At 44.1% G+C, this 15,616-nt stretch overlaps 1 protein-coding gene across 2 annotated transcripts in view; it reads right to left on the bottom strand.

Annotated features, from left to right (window-relative positions):
- if (inflated) overlaps nt 1-15,616 on the bottom strand; it is a 54,535-nt gene that overhangs the window by 30,965 nt on the left and 7,954 nt on the right. For both annotated transcript variants that reach the window (XM_066301283.1, XM_066301284.1), the window contains exons 2-3: nt 8,951-9,078; nt 3,676-3,776 (exon numbers count right to left, since the gene is read on the bottom strand). In XM_066301283.1, coding sequence (XP_066157380.1) covers nt 3,676-3,776; nt 8,951-9,078 — 229 coding nt within the window. The remainder of the gene's footprint in view (nt 1-3,675; nt 3,777-8,950; nt 9,079-15,616) is intronic.

Raw genomic sequence — 15,616 nt, 5'->3', positions numbered from 1 at the left:
ATTATCAGCAACAATTAACAACGAAGCGACCTGACAAAAATATCGAAACGAGACGCTTTGTTTTGGCTCTGGACGTGCCTTAAGAGTTTTCGCGTGCTCCGGCCGGCAAAACCAAATCGGCCTTCTCGGGCCAGCTTCACGGGCACCAGGAAGAACCGAGGGCGTGTGGCAACTGGACTAAATTCTGTGTCCGCGTGACATGACTTTTAGCAAAATCATGCTTAAACGCGTGAATTTTTGTCCCACCCGATACACTTCTCGGTGACAACTGCCAGAAATGTCAACCCCTTGGCGGGGCGACAGTCACCCCTAAAGGTTTAAGTGGAAAGGGGGTCAAGTGATACATCGTTTTAAAGATCTTTTCAAGCTGACTTCACCTGACGTATCACTTTTCCTCGCAGAGCAAAATGACATTAAAATTGGATCGTTTTCATACTTAAATGTTGTTTCTTCACTTGACATTTTTTTTAATGAATATTCCTGGAATATCGCAACAACATGAGCATTCCTTCGACACAAAATTTTGTTCATTACCGTTCAATAAAGGACAAAGAATTCCTCACGCAAGTTGTAAAATTGCCCATGATGCCTTACTTGACGGAATTCCGGAAAATCGGAATTTTTAGATGTGGCAACAACGCAAAACGAGGTGGCTGGAGAAACGTCCCGATTTGCCGCACATCGGTGAAGGGACAACAAGTGAAATAGGAAGAAAATTTTGGGATCGCGGTCGCGTGAGAAACGCCCCAAGGTTCAGGCCGCAAAAATTGATGACGGCGCCGAAATTACCGCACTTGTGGCGTTAAAAGGAAGCCCGATTACACCACCCAGCAATACATCTGTTTTTAAAATATTGAAAAATGCAAATATTCGGCCTCATTAAATGCAAATGCACCGGGAATTGCTTGAGGATAATGAAGATCGACGAACTGAATTTTTCGAATGGATTATGAATTTATGATTATGAATTGTGGAACTCTGCGGCAATTAGAAACATCTGCGGAATGGATTTTGATGACTGATGAGGCAACTTCTGCCTTAAATGGACATGTCAATAAGCAAAACTGGATCTGTAGTGAATCCTCATTGGGTGAGAGAAACCCACACGCGGTGTCCTGCAAAAACAAATGTTTGGGCGGGTACCGCGGGGAACCGAGTATTGGGATCAATATTTTTCGATTGGAATTTAGCGATATTTAGGATTTCCTGGAGAGGAACTAGTTCCTACATTATCTAATTTGTTTCCGAGCGAAGTGAATCCAGACATGCCGGACGAACGGATTTGGTCACAGCAAGATTGACCACCACCACATTTTGCTCGGAACGTTCGCCTATACCTGAATGAACCCGTTCCAAATCGGTGGATTGGAAGAAGCCCAATAGAAAGGCCCCCGAGATCTCCCGATCTCGCCTCTATCGATTTCTTTTTACCAGGAACCGAGGGTTCGCAATATGAAACTAGGTGATATCGACGAACTCGAAGAACGTATAAGACGAGAAATTAGGCAAATCCCTCCATATATTCTAAAAACTGTAAGAGGTGAGTTTTGTAGCCGTTTAGGGCTGCGCCAGAAAGTCGACGATGGACACTTCGAACAGTTCCGAAGAGAAAGGAAATAACGACGTGACTGTTTAAAGTTTTGTTTATATTTAGTATTGTTTTGCCCCACGACTGAAACTAATATAAGTGAGATGAAGAGATCTTTAAGATGATGATGCGCCACTTGAACCCTCGTTCCATTTAAATTCTTAAGGGCGACAACTGTCAACCCCTTGACGTTAACTGTCAAGCCCTTGACGTTAACTGTCAACCTCTTGACGTTAACTGTCAACCTCTTGACGTTAACTGTCAACCTCTTGACGTTAACTGTCAACCTCTTGACGTCAAGTGTCAACCCCCCAACGTCAAGCGCCAACCCCTTAACGTCACCTGTCAACCCCTTAGCGTCAAGTGTCAACGCGAATTTCGACATCAGTCTCTTGACGTGTTTAAGCAATTTGCATAGCAATCAAATGCCATGCAGAAACCGGATTTCTTCGCGTTAAAGATGCTACCGAGGAAAAATCGGAAGCTATTTAACAGCTATCACGCCACGAACAAAAATTCTGGTCATTTGGGTGGCAATCGTCCACAAGGCACTCGCATTATGCACTTTTAATAGCTGTCACAATCGTGATCTAAATGCGTCGTCGTTTTATCGGAGAAGTCTTCCACTCATTCAGCCTTATCAACGCACAACAATAACTCGGATTTTTCTTAATTGATACGAGCGGAAGTCATAAATATTAATTAATTCACCAAAAAAATGTGGATTGATAACGGCCCTGGTACTTCGATCGAAGATGGCCGCCGTGGACCAGTAACGATAATCGTGATCGCGAAGATCCGCTCGCATCCAGACTTTCGGTTTCGGATGTCGGCTATTTCTGGACCGACCGCGTGCCAGAAATAACCCGGACACGGTCGAGTCCCCCAATGCGAGAGTCGCAGCACGGATTTGAGATCAACTGAAGTGCGATGACGAATCTATCCATTCACTCCAGGGTGCTTAAATCGAGCCGGATTGGGATGATGGACACGGGGAACGCTCGCCTCGAACGAAGAGAAATTCCAGACGGGGCTTCGGCCCCCGCACGGGGGCGCCGGACACTATTTCGGCGGCCGCGGGCCTGAGAACCGCCATGCCCCGCAAGTGACACGAACGCGACACCTGTCAGACGCGCGTCATTTTGATGTCACTTGTTAGGCGCGTCGCGCGCGCTGAGATTTCAGCAGTTCACCGGAAATGACGTCAGTCAGAGGTATGCAAACCATTTGACCGTCATTAGTCAAAGCGGCCCGAATTGGCCTGAAAAACGTTTCGGGAACGATTTATCCTTCCTGGAATTTGCCCCCGATTTTTCGAGGTTCGACCTAGAAATTCCGACAGAAGAAAGGCGTCAAATATACGCAGCGGCCGGCAAACGAGCTCGGCGCCGATCCAGTCCGGCCCTGGTTAAGTTTTAATTCACATTTCGTTGAAACTCTGTAGATTGAAAGGGCAACAATTTCGATACGGGTGAGTTTAAAAGAAACAGCTCTACAGGTGATTTTCTCACGTCAACAAGGTAATTTGCCATTTTTCCCGACACAATCCGATGCAGTTGCACACGTTGATCCGTGACGACCCAGACGAAGAGTTTATCGGAGGCCGAGCCTAAAAATGCCTCGACAATTCTTTGTTTTCCTCAGGATCGCGCCCCCTTTTGTGTAAACACTTATTTTTAAACTCTTCTTCGAGTGACGAAATGTCGCACTTCCCAGGCCCGTCTCCGATAATAAAACTGAGCCTTGAATAGGTGACAATGCGGAGCCCTGCGGCGATCATTTTTACAAAGGGGCGTTTGTTCCTCGGATTTTTTTACTCAATCAAAAGCCTTTGCAATCGCTGAAATTCCTTCATATCTCGGCGATAAAAACAAATCGATTAGAATGCTTTGTTAACGACCCCGCGAATCTCCCAACGAGTTCTTGTTCAGGCCTCGTGGGATTCCATGTCGATTTCACTTAAGATGCTCGTAATTCTTGTCTCCTGAAGTGTTGGCAAAATTCCTGTACTGATAGCCGTAGAAGGTCGGACGAGTGCTAAAAAAAAACCGAACCCGTAGCCCTACTCTTCGGAATCTAATACGTACCACTACAGGGCCGCCTTCGTTGCTCCCCGAGGTGGTCAAGGTGGCCCCGAACCACTGCCCGCTCTTCTGGTCCATTTCCTTGAGTCCGAAGTACTGGTTCCCTGCAAAGACAAACATTTCCTATTCACTACGATGGTTTTAGTCGAGCCCGCAAACTTTGAGATTCGGCCGTAAAATACGTTTTCTCTATGCGTATATAGAGCATCGCGTAAGCGTGCCGTGCGCATTTGCATACAATGAGGCTTTAAAGTGGTACCTTTGGGACGTTGGTATGTTTCGCGAATGTCAAGCATACAGGGCGTCCGTCTCTGGAGCTCCATCGCGGGCAACCGTCAAACATGCGGGGTCAGTTAAATTCGCCAAAAAAAAATCATAAAATTTTGGAACGAAACTAAATCTTGGAAAAAGCAAACGAAATTTTGGGGAAAAAAAATTTTGGGAAGAAGTTGAATTTTGGGAAAAAAAATTAGAAAAAACAAAATTTCGGAAAAAAACACTTGGAAACAAAAAAAAATTTGGAAAAAACTGAATTTCGGAAAAAAAATCTTGGAAAGAAACAAAATTATGGAAAAAACTGAATTTCGGAAAAAAAATCTTGGAAAGAAACAAAATTATGGAAAAAACTGAATTTCGGAAAAAAATCTTGGAAACAAACAAAATTTCAGAAAAAACAAAATTTCGGAAAAAACAAAATTTCGGAAAAAAAATCTTGGAAACAAATAAAATTGTGGAAAAAACAAAATTTCGGAAAAAAAAATCTTGGAAACAAATAAAATTTTGGAAAAAGCAAAATTTCGGAAAAAAAATCTTGGAAACAACCAAAATTTAGGAAAAAAAAAAATTGGAAAAATTTCCTTCACCATATTTGGCGAAATAAATAGGAAATTTCATCGTTGCCGGATTTGAGACATCATGAACTCTCGCTTTTGCGCATTCACCTTTTTTCCACGCACCCCTCACGGTTACCGAGATCCCCAAGGTTTAGCTCCAGGAACGGACACCGCGTGCAGTGGTGGTTCCACGTACCTTATTTCATCGTGCGACCGTGACGTCTATTAGGTGCGAAAACTCCCTGTTTTCGCTTATCGACAAATGCAAACATTGTTCACATTAATAATAAAAGTACCGCAGGCTCATTACCGGAATTACTATTGCCTGTCTTATTGTTGTTTTGATGTTTTCGCTTGGAAGATTGCAGTTGTTATGGAGATGTTTTCGTGGGAAGTCCGATGGTACTGTTGACCGCCCGATAACGACGCCATTATCGGAAATACCATATATTCTACTTCTGTTTGTTTAGCCGAAAAATCGTAACTTTCGTTGAATATTTACGGGCAAATTTGAATACATTACGCGACCATCGCAACAATATAATATTGATGCGAAGGAAGTTTCCGCAGATTTACGTGTGGCCGCATTCAAAGCAGCAATCTGAGAAGCTTCGACGGGAACTTCGTAGATGTTCAGTGGAGTAACTTCCTTCGCGAATAAATTCCACGGGGTTGTTAAGAAATTTAACCAGTTTCGGACCAATCTAGACTGAGCTTGGAGGGTCCCGTCAAGACTCCTTATTCATGTCCATCCACCCTCCGCCCATTCGGTAATGGATGACTTTTTCTTTCTGAGAGCGTCACCGTTGCGATTTGAACCGTTAAATGACGCGGCGCAAAATGGCGAACTAATCATAGGCATTATACAGGGTGTCTCTGCGACGATTGTGGAACGCGAAAATTCCCTGACAAAAAAATAGCGTCTCCTGGGCAAACCTACCTACCTCCAGTGCTGCTCTTTGTTGCTACTACAGAGCGTTCTCAAATTACTGATATAGTTTTTTTTCGAAATAATTGCTAAAGACTCTTGTCAAGTTCCGCTAATTTTGGAACTAAGAGCTGTGCGCTTTGTGACGTAAGCGGGATGCCCTTTTAACGCGGGAAAGTGTTAAAAATGGCGGTTTTTGAGTAAAAATTTGCATTTTTTCACTCCCTGCACGAGCGACCTTAGTTTTTTTCTGCGTTTAGCTCACTTTGTGCCGGAACTTTTGCGAGCCTTGCACCGCGTCATTGTTGCAAAAAAATGGTAGAAAAAAGCCCGACTAGATGCCTGAAGTGCAGATTAATTTTTTAAAACGAATTCGCTTATGCAATCAGGAAAACTGTCAACATTTTGGACTTTTGCCAAAGGACCAAATTTCCCTTTCACCTCTCCGCTCCGCCTGAACTGCGACGGCGAATCGCGAGCCATCGCAAACGATTTTTTTTGCGGAAAAACTGCAAATCTGTAGAAATTTTCACGAGAGGCATGAAAGTGCCGAAATAAAGTCGACGAGTGACGGGGAAAAATTCCCGTCAATCGTACAGGGTGCGACAAAAATAAAAACTTTTCGCTGAGAGTCAGGCGCCATTTTTGTTTTGGCTCGGAAAACGGTCGCGCTTATGTCAAAAAACGTCAATTTGTGTAGTGACTCTCGTCGCGAAATTGGCGAAAATCGAAATTAGCAATTAATTCGAAAAAACTGCGTTAATTTGAGAACTCTGACGCCCTGGTAGCGGCATACGGAGCAACGTCGGACGTAGGTAAATTTGCCTAAAACACCTTGTTTTCGGCCATTTCAGGGACACTTTGTATGTCATTTGGACTGGTTCTGGATGCGTTACAGTAACGGCCAGGTGAACTATTACCTGCAGTTTCGCCGAGTTTAGCGTCTCACCTATTGCCACCAGTCCACATACAGTGAGTTCCAAAAAAAGTGGCTCACCCGATTTTTTTGTCAAATTCGAAGCTTTATAACTTTGACACGACTCATCCGAATTCAATAACTTCTTCTACGCTTTATAGCCTTTGGCTAGTAATGTAAATGGAGAAAGCGGATCCTGTTTCTTTCTTCATGGAGGTTAATGGAAAAACTCAGATTCACGTTCTTTATCATTTTTTTAAATCACCAAAACGTTCAAACCTCGTGCGTCAAAAACTTTTAACCGTTGTTGGAAAGTGCCCTTTTTACCAAAAATTTCGTTTTTCGATTTATTTCTTCAGATTTGAAATTGTCGAAATCGCACCATGTTCACTGGAGCCCTGCATTCAGCAAAAAATCCAATCCAAGTCCAAATGGGTGCAAAAGGCGCTAGTTCACTTAACATGTTAACTGAAAAGTTGCGTTATGAACAAGTCAAAGGCACCAAATTAAATAAGTTTAGTAGCGGGCGTTGCCACCTCCTCCAGTAACTCAGAGATTCTACTCTTCTTGGCGTACTAGAAATTGAATTCGGTACGACTTGGTCTGGTACGACGCTCCGCCCTTCAACAAATGCATCACGCATTTCTTCTCGAGCTGCTGGAGGCTCATCGCGGGAACGCGCCCTGCGTCCTAATTCAACGGTCACTTGGGTTCATATCTGGACTTCGCGCAGGCCATTGCAACGTGTTGATATTAAAAGTTGCTACGAAGATTCTTCCATGAATAAGACATGGGGCCGGCCTCGCATGTTCCATTGTCCGTGAGATGGGGCAAAGTTCTTTCGCTTTGGACCTAATTTGGGGCCTTTCGCAGGCCTCAAGATTTATCTCCTGCAGTTGAATATAAACAGTCTGTGTGCCAACTTTAGCACCTCGAACTCGTCGGAGGTTTTCACTGCAGTGCCAAATCGATTACGTGAAACCTGCAGCCTCAGAAAGCGATCGTCTCTGGGGGTGGTTCCTCGGGGGCGACCCGAACCCGCCCTGCGCTTCTGCAACTTTGAGACTCCTTAACTGGCCTATGCAGCATTTTCAACGGTTGTTTTGATGAGGAAATGTCTCTGCCCTTGAGTGATTTGAAAGGGGATTTCCTGGGTATTTAACAAAGTACCGGGCACTTTTCCCGCAAACAAATTTCGTAGATTGCTGCCAGATTCGGCCTGTTCCCACCACCTGGATCAACCTGGACTGAGGTCGGGGCTTAGTTCGGTCTTTTCTCAGGCACTTCCTGACGGGAACGGTAAGATTTTCCGGTCGTCTCTTTTCCTAGGAAAACGTTACCTCCCTTGACCGTTCTGGATGTCTCGAAAGGGAATATTCTGGGCGTTTTTAGTATAATAGAGCATGATCGAGATATAGAGATAATAGAGCAACCGTCGCACTTTTCCCAAAGAAATTTCATAGGATTGTTGGCCAGTTTGGCCTGGTTCTACGGCCCGGACAGCACTCCATGCTGCTCTCTCCATATCTCCATATTCATTTTCCTTGGGGAATGATCGCGTTCTCCATTTATGTTCCTTACACATTCGGCATTAAATTACCTTTCTTTCTGCACGCATGAGCATCGCGGTGTGAGGCGTTAGAGCACGAAAGAAAATGAATTTGGGGAATGCACTCTTTTGGTGGGGGGGAATGTTAGAGGGGGATGTAGGGGGGGGGGGGGGGGATTGAAAGCCTTCCGTATAGCCCACGGTGAATTCGGTCCTCAGCCCCCGTTCCAGGGAGCCAGATTTTGAGCGCTGACGCCTGGATGAAATGGAACACTTTTCGATCGCTCTCCAGTTGAGCAGACCGCGCGGTCCTCTCTTTGTTTCGCCTGAATTAACACCACGAAGGAACAATACGAAGTTCGTGCTCCTCGTTCGGAACAATGACTTCTTCGAATTAATGATAATCTGGTAAAAGTGGTAAAAGGATTAAGGACAGGCCATTTACGAATACCAAATACGTACCTGCGGCCAAAAGTGTGCTCACAAAAAGAAATAACCATCAACATCCGAGCGTTTATTTGGTTTCGCGGCAGTACCACATGTTCACTTCTTGCATGCGGTGATGTGATTTATTCAGTTTTTGTGCCGGGTTTTCACTATAAAGCACTTTATGAGTTGGGCTGGAATTCGCCATTTTCGCAAGAATTTTATTTTTTTTTTTTTACTTTTTCCGAAAACTGCCACATGGCCTCCAGATTTATCATCGTTAGACCGGTATTTGGGATTATAAATTAGCCGAGGACTCGTGGTCACTTCGGATCGCAGATGATTAGTATACCGGAGGCGAGTGTGCAATAAACATCGTCGATTCGTACAATATTCCACACGCTCATGAATGGACGAAGTGTGTGTGTGTGTGTGTGTGGGCGCGGTCACCTCGATTTTGAAAACCGAAAGTGACCGCAGGCGTCATGATTACTAAATTGCTTCCTACGTACGTGTACCGATAATTAGCGCGATTTTCACTTTTCCACATGGTAACGCGAAGCGACACCCGACCATTACGCAATTTTATCATGGGTCAGTTTTTGAGATATGAAAATTCCACTTACCATCTCTGTCGAAGGGTATTTCCTGGCACGAATCGTCCGAATCGGTCCTGCACTTGTACACCACGCCACCTAATTGCACGCTAGAGGGCTGGTACTGGGATTGAGCCTCGGGGGCGCCCACCAGCACCCTGAAACAACGCACATAACCATAGTTTCATGCGAAATGCACCACCCAGTATCAATAATGGTTAAGTCGTGTAATTTTGGCAAAATAACGCCTCATAACGGAGTACCGAATGGTCAGAGTTACCTGGAAGAAGCGACTTGGCCTGCACGGTCGCCAGATCCATCACCTATCGACCGTCTTTGGAATTTACCGAGGCGTCCAAACAATTTGGATGCTGAGGGGCACCCCTCAGCCCCAAAACTCCGATCATTTGATGCTTGTTACGAAGCGTTTCATACGAAAATGAGTCTACATGGATTACTCATTGATTCTTCTTCGGTCATTTTAAATCATTCATGAAAATAATGAGAAGTTGTTCGCGTGGCGTCAGTTTCCGTTTTAGTCATCCCGAATCATCTGAGGTTCGGTCCGCCCACCATTTTCAATTTTGGCACGATACCAGGAATCTTTTATTTATTTATTGATTGTTTTCATTTAAGTCGATTTCCGCACCGGGATCCAGCAAAAAGAGCTATTTTGGTGCCATCAAAAAATATTCATTCTCCATGGGCCTAATAATTTGACGTAGGGTTTGAACCGGGGGGGTAGCTAAGGGGCTTTTCCACGTGGAAAATAAATAAACGACCTGGTTTTAAGTCGTTATCGACTTCTGTAATACCAACTGATCTTCGATCATTGAAAGTTAGATGGTGACGTAGTAAAGGTCAAAATTATTATAAACCACCTGTTTCTGCTTCAGCAATACCTATGATTATTGCTGAATCAAATCAGTGACATTGGAATGGGCTGTTTTTATCCGAGTGAGCTATGCCGAGGCTTCTTGGAGACACCGTGTATACAAACTCCTAACTAAGAGGAGCATACACGGTCAGCAAAATTCCCTCATTCACGGTTTTTAAGCCTTCAATCACAATGTCTCCAATTTGACGTTTGACCTGATATTACGGTTGTCACGGGATTTCAAAAATGCTGCTACGCCACTGCGAATTTGCCCAAAGGCGAAAGCTCTATCTGACCTTGCAAATTTACTCGAAGGAGGTTCGCTTAAAATTAAAATTCATATTGATGAAGATAACTGGATGAAATCAATTTGAAGAAGGTTGACCGATCAGACATTTTAAAAAAATCATAAATTTTAAATCATAAACATTTCAAAACAAATGCTTCTACGCCACTGACAGTTTGGTTATTAGATAAAGCACATTTTATTACGTTACGTTTACTACGACTCAGTGGTGTTTCAAGGAAAGGAGGAATTGGGAAGAAAACTGTTGAAGACTTAGTTGGAAGCAAATCCCGCTACTCCACTGTGCTTTTGCCATTGAAATTTTCCCTCTCCATTTTCTTTTCCCGTAAAATTCCATATGATATTAACGGTTTCAAGGAAAAGGAAAATTAATTTTAATTAAAATTTTTTTAAAGCCATTAGACTTGGGAATTAAGATTTAGAAAAATCGTAACTTCGAAACGAATCCCCCTACGCCACTGCGACTTAAAGCGTTGAAAAGAGCCCAGTTTGTTCGGTATTTTCCGAAAAGCCCTTATAAGTCAGCGGCGTTTCACGCCATGGGCAGAAAAATTTTAATCACTGAAGGCTCACGGATTAGAAATTTCGAAAGATCATTGGAAACGAACGTCCCTGTGCCATTGCACCTTTCGACTAAAAAAACGTTTCACTCCATTTTTTAAATTCTTATGAGTCAGTGGCGTTTCACGCGGAGAGGAATTTACCGCAAGTTCTTATGGAAACAACTGGAAAATTCGAGATTAAAAAATTTGGAATATTGTAGGTTCGAAAGAACCCGGGAAATCTCGTACGTCTTTGATTATTCAATAAGAGGAGCACGCGCAAATTCTGGTGAGCCAGTGGCGTTTCCAACAGAAGGAAAGTTACTAAAAAATTATGAAAACTACCCTTTCAGAGAAATACATTGGGAAAGTTGCAACCTCGTCGCGAATGCTCCTACGCCACTGTATTTTTAGCCACTGACAGAAGCACGTGTAATTCGATTCCTGCTTGGAAATTCGTATAGATCGGTGGCGTTTTGTCTGAAATTCCAGATTGTCAATCAAATGAGGCGAAAGCAGTCGAAAAACGTGACGTCACGGGGTACGCCCCCCTCCCCCCAGGCGAAGAAAAGTATTCATATTTCATGAAGCCTTTTTTAACGCTATTAGCATGCCTTCCACGATGGGATTCGATCTAAGAGCGAAGAAGGCAGCCCATACAAAGACCCAGCGTACCATCAACAAAGTGCTCACGGTTTTTGGGCACCCAAAAGTGTCACGGAGGAAATTAAAAGTGATAAATCGACGGGGACAAGGGGTTATTTTTAGATGTGCTTGACGTTTCTTCGAAAACGTAAATGACGAGTTCCGACAAGGGCCCAAACAAGTGTACGAACGGGAACTCGTATCGCAGAGCGTTATTGTCCACACCTGAAAAAAGTGTTGAAGAAGGTACCACACGAGCCGCCACTGCGATAAACTAAACAAGACCAGTTTTGCAACTGCCCATATCGCGCGTTTTCAATAAACAACTCGCAATATCCTTTTAAACAAAATTAAATCGGTGTCATTGTCAGCGCGAAATACTGCCGACCTACATACACCTGAACATGTCCCCCGGGCAGGCCCGATCTGAACGCTATAGACTTTTGACGTCGCTCTTTATGCACCGTTCGAAAATTCACAATTCAACGGAGGTCGTGAGGTCTTTTCCACACTTCTCCCTCCTCGCGTGGCGCTTTCCCAAGTGGGCCTTCGTCCAACTTTCGAACTTACCCCCGCGGCGTTTCTCGAACTCCGCGTCGAGCTTTGACAATCCGATCCGACCGGAAGTTTGACATTTACGCGTGATGATTACGAGGGGGCGTCGAGTCGGAGAGAGACGCGGCAAGTTAACGCGAGCGGAGGGCCTCGAGCCCGAGGATGATTGATGAGCCCCATTTTCGAACGACATCGGGACGACTTCATTTCCGCTTTTACGCCCTAAAAGATACAACGGCCCTTTGTGGAGTCAAACGCGTGCCTGTTCCGATGGGATTTTTAAGTGCCGCACTTGCAAGGACAACGGGGCTTTTCAGGCGTTGTGCGGCCATAACGCACGTGTAGGTTATGGCCGACGGACGAGCGGCTAACCCAACGAACTCTCCTCCTCCTCCTCCTCCTCGTTCGGGAACATTTTGGGAGGTTTCGCCTTCGGGTCGGTTAACGACGTTGATTTTTTTTCCTCCGGTTAGCGGCAGGGAAAACCGAAGAGGAAGCCTGAAAAGCGACAGCTAAGATCGAGTGATGGACACGAACAGTTAGATGTAACTCACAATATCATACTTGTCGGATGTTGGATGTAAAGAGCACGTCGCAAACGCCAATCTTGCCAAAGAATTAGCAATTTATTAAGTCGGATTAAAAGCGAGTGATACAACGGCGAATGGATTTGAATCTAAAATTAGTCTTACTAAAGCTTTAGAAGATGAGGAAAAAACGTCGATACTTCTCCTTCGGTTTGATGCTCTCGGCTGCGTCGGACCGTTGCGGTTAATACACCTTCGGCCATCATTCAGACGACGACGTAGAGCCATAGAGCCGCAATTAGGTATTCTTGAGCTTGAGTCGGCTCTGCGAGGCTGAGCCGCGACGGCGCCCAATCGGCCTCGCCGACCGCGCCGGAAGTCGACGCACGAAATCACTCAACAAAAATGGAATTTAACGAACGAACAAAGAAAAAAAAAACGTATTTTACAAATTAAAAACTAACAGATGCGCCATAGAGCGAATATCTCTAATGGTCGTTCCGAATAAAGCAAATACATCATTCTAATGCGACAGTACATGTACCGTATGAATGCTAAAAATGCAGTATTGACTGGTTCTCGGGTCTATTCCCATTTTGATTTCCTTCTCTAATGTTTCTCGGGATCGACAACTCCGTAAAAAGACGAACCGTGCACGGTTGTTGACCTTTTCATCGTAAAAAAAAAAAATGTGCGGAACCAACGTTGGTTCCGCGCAATATGTGTGTCACTCCCGTTGCGGGCAGGCCGGCAAACTCTTCGGATCTCAACCCCAGTGACTTTTCGAAAAGTTTCATCGTTTAGAGCGCGGACTCGCTGCGGGGTTTGAGCGTTCCGCGGCGCGGGCGCGTGAGGGTTCCGCGACAGGCAGCCCCGTTCGGGACCTTTTTTTTCAAAATTTGTCCTCGGCCAAACCCGGACGAAGTCCTCGAAAACTAACGTCAAAACGTGCGGTAACAGCTACGAACTTCGGCCGAATGCCGCCACGCAGCGTTCCGTCGACATACTACACAGGGCGTTCCTGAAGGGTGTGCGGACGTTTCAAGGTGGGACTCCACGCGAAAAAATAATGACAGCTTGTCACATGAAACATTTTCCAAAAAAGCTCCGTCGCGGAGATGCGGGGCTGCAAAGTTTGAGGAAAAAATGGAAATTAATTAATATCTCCGAAACCGCTTGAGACGCTTCTGTGAAATTCGGTGCGCAAAGACACTTTTATTGCATAATCGCATTGAAAGTGTGCGTTTCCACGCGATTAAAACAATTCAAAACTATTTCGGTACTACTAGAAAAGTTAACACATCGTGGGTTGGCGTCGTAATGAGATGCGAACTGACACTTACTGCAATATTTTTAAAGGAAACGCAGGTGCGCCACTGACTTTTGCCAAAATAAAAATAATTAAAAAGGAAAATTTGTTCTTGTTACTGAAATCTGTTCCTTCGGTTTCGTCCTTTGCAAAAGCTTTATGACTTCATTAAAGCACGCATGTTAAATAAAGGGGGCCGTCTTCAACACTTGGTATAAAAATCGTTTTTTTTTTGTTTCGTCTTAGTTGCAGTTCACGTTTCATTACGATGTCAACCCACAATGTGTTAAATTTTCTATTGTTTCACTTGTATGAAAATAGCTTCGAACACGTTTGCATTGAAACGCATATTTTTATTGCAATTAATGCCCCTTTATAAACCGTCTTTACATACCAAATTTCATCGAAATATCTCTAGCGGTTTCGGAGATAATCGTTAATTTCCATTTTTTTTACATAACTTTGCAGCCCTGTACTTTCGCAACGGAGCATTTTGGAACACAGTTTCTGAGGCAAACCATCATTATTTTTTCATGTAGAATCCCACCTTAAAGCAGCCACACGTCAATAAGGAACGCTCCGTATAAAGCTTGCGGTCCGAAAATGCCCAAAAAGCGAGTTTTCCCAAATCACTGAGTGCCAGATCAGGTGAGTGGAACGGCCTCGCCGTCGGAAACGCCACGGAATGATTGAAAAGTGCTTTTTACATTGTTTTTCGACTGTTGCACTAACATAAAACTCGGATAAAACCAAAAAGCGCAGATTTTGAAAAAATCTCAAAGTTTGAAATAACTTAGAATGTCTAGAATGGAAGCAGGAAAAATGAGGTAGTCACTGTTAACTGGGGATGCGCGCGCACATGTTGGGGCTCACTAGCCTGAACTAAGAATTTTTTTTTTAATTTTATTTATATAAATAGAAAAAAGGTTATCGTGAAGTCTCTGAGCAGCAGGCGAGTGAAGCATTCTAAATCATTTAAAACGCGAAATCATGCTTTTAGATCCATGTTGACCGGTTACGTCATGTAAAAGTATGGAAAAAAAAAAACATTTTTTTGCAAAAAGTAACCGTGGGTTAGGTCACGTGAGAGGGCCGCCTCAGTGGCGCGGACGCGCCAATACATCGAACAAATGGTGGGTTGGACCCGTTTTTGAAGGCTGCCCCCAGCTAAAAGGAAAAAAACTGATTTTTGAAAAAAACCGCTGGCGCAAAATCGGACGAGGGGGGCGTTTTAGGCGATAAAATGCGTTTTAGACCGATTTTGAACGTTAAACGGCGCTCGATTTATCGGCCCCGCGCTTTTCGGTGAAATTCACTGAGGGTTAGATCGGGTGAGCGGGTCTGAACCGACTACGGCTCTGGTTATATGTCGCTAAAACGTGGGAGGTGTTAGCGTAAAATGATTCAATTGAATTGATCGTCGCATGAATACGAACATAAGAAAACAATAATAAATATTCATCGCATTTTTTTCATTGCATTGAAAATAATTGAGTCTTGTTTTTATCATTATTGGGAGATCTGTCAACGGCGACTGAATACTGATGCATTCGAATGTTACGTGGAACCTCTAGAGGATATGAATATGTAATTATCCAAATGCCAATAAGTTATGACTGAAATAATCGCGTTGCAAATGAGGGGTACCTGGCCGCTTCGAAGCCAGAGCAAATTATCCATGTACGAAGACATCTAGAGCTACGATCGAACGACATTCCTCGTACAAAAAGGTACTCGAAACATTCGAAACGTATTAATTTCCATTGTAATTTTTACTGCTGCGTCCCAACATGGACAGCCAAAGGATCGAGCTCCTTGCGGCGCGGCAAAAAGTCCCTGCGCCTAATTTTGTGACAAATAACCGGCGCGTTGAAATTTATCTGCGATCGCTCTTCGGGGAATCCTTTTGTTTACCGCTACGGGGAGACGTCGAG

This window comes from Euwallacea fornicatus, chromosome 38, assembly GCF_040115645.1.
Source record: "Euwallacea fornicatus isolate EFF26 chromosome 38, ASM4011564v1, whole genome shotgun sequence".
Lineage (NCBI taxonomy): Eukaryota > Metazoa > Arthropoda > Insecta > Coleoptera > Curculionidae > Euwallacea > Euwallacea fornicatus.
The sequence above is the reverse complement of the archived record's forward strand: the minus strand, read 5'-3'. Positions and strand labels throughout refer to the sequence as shown.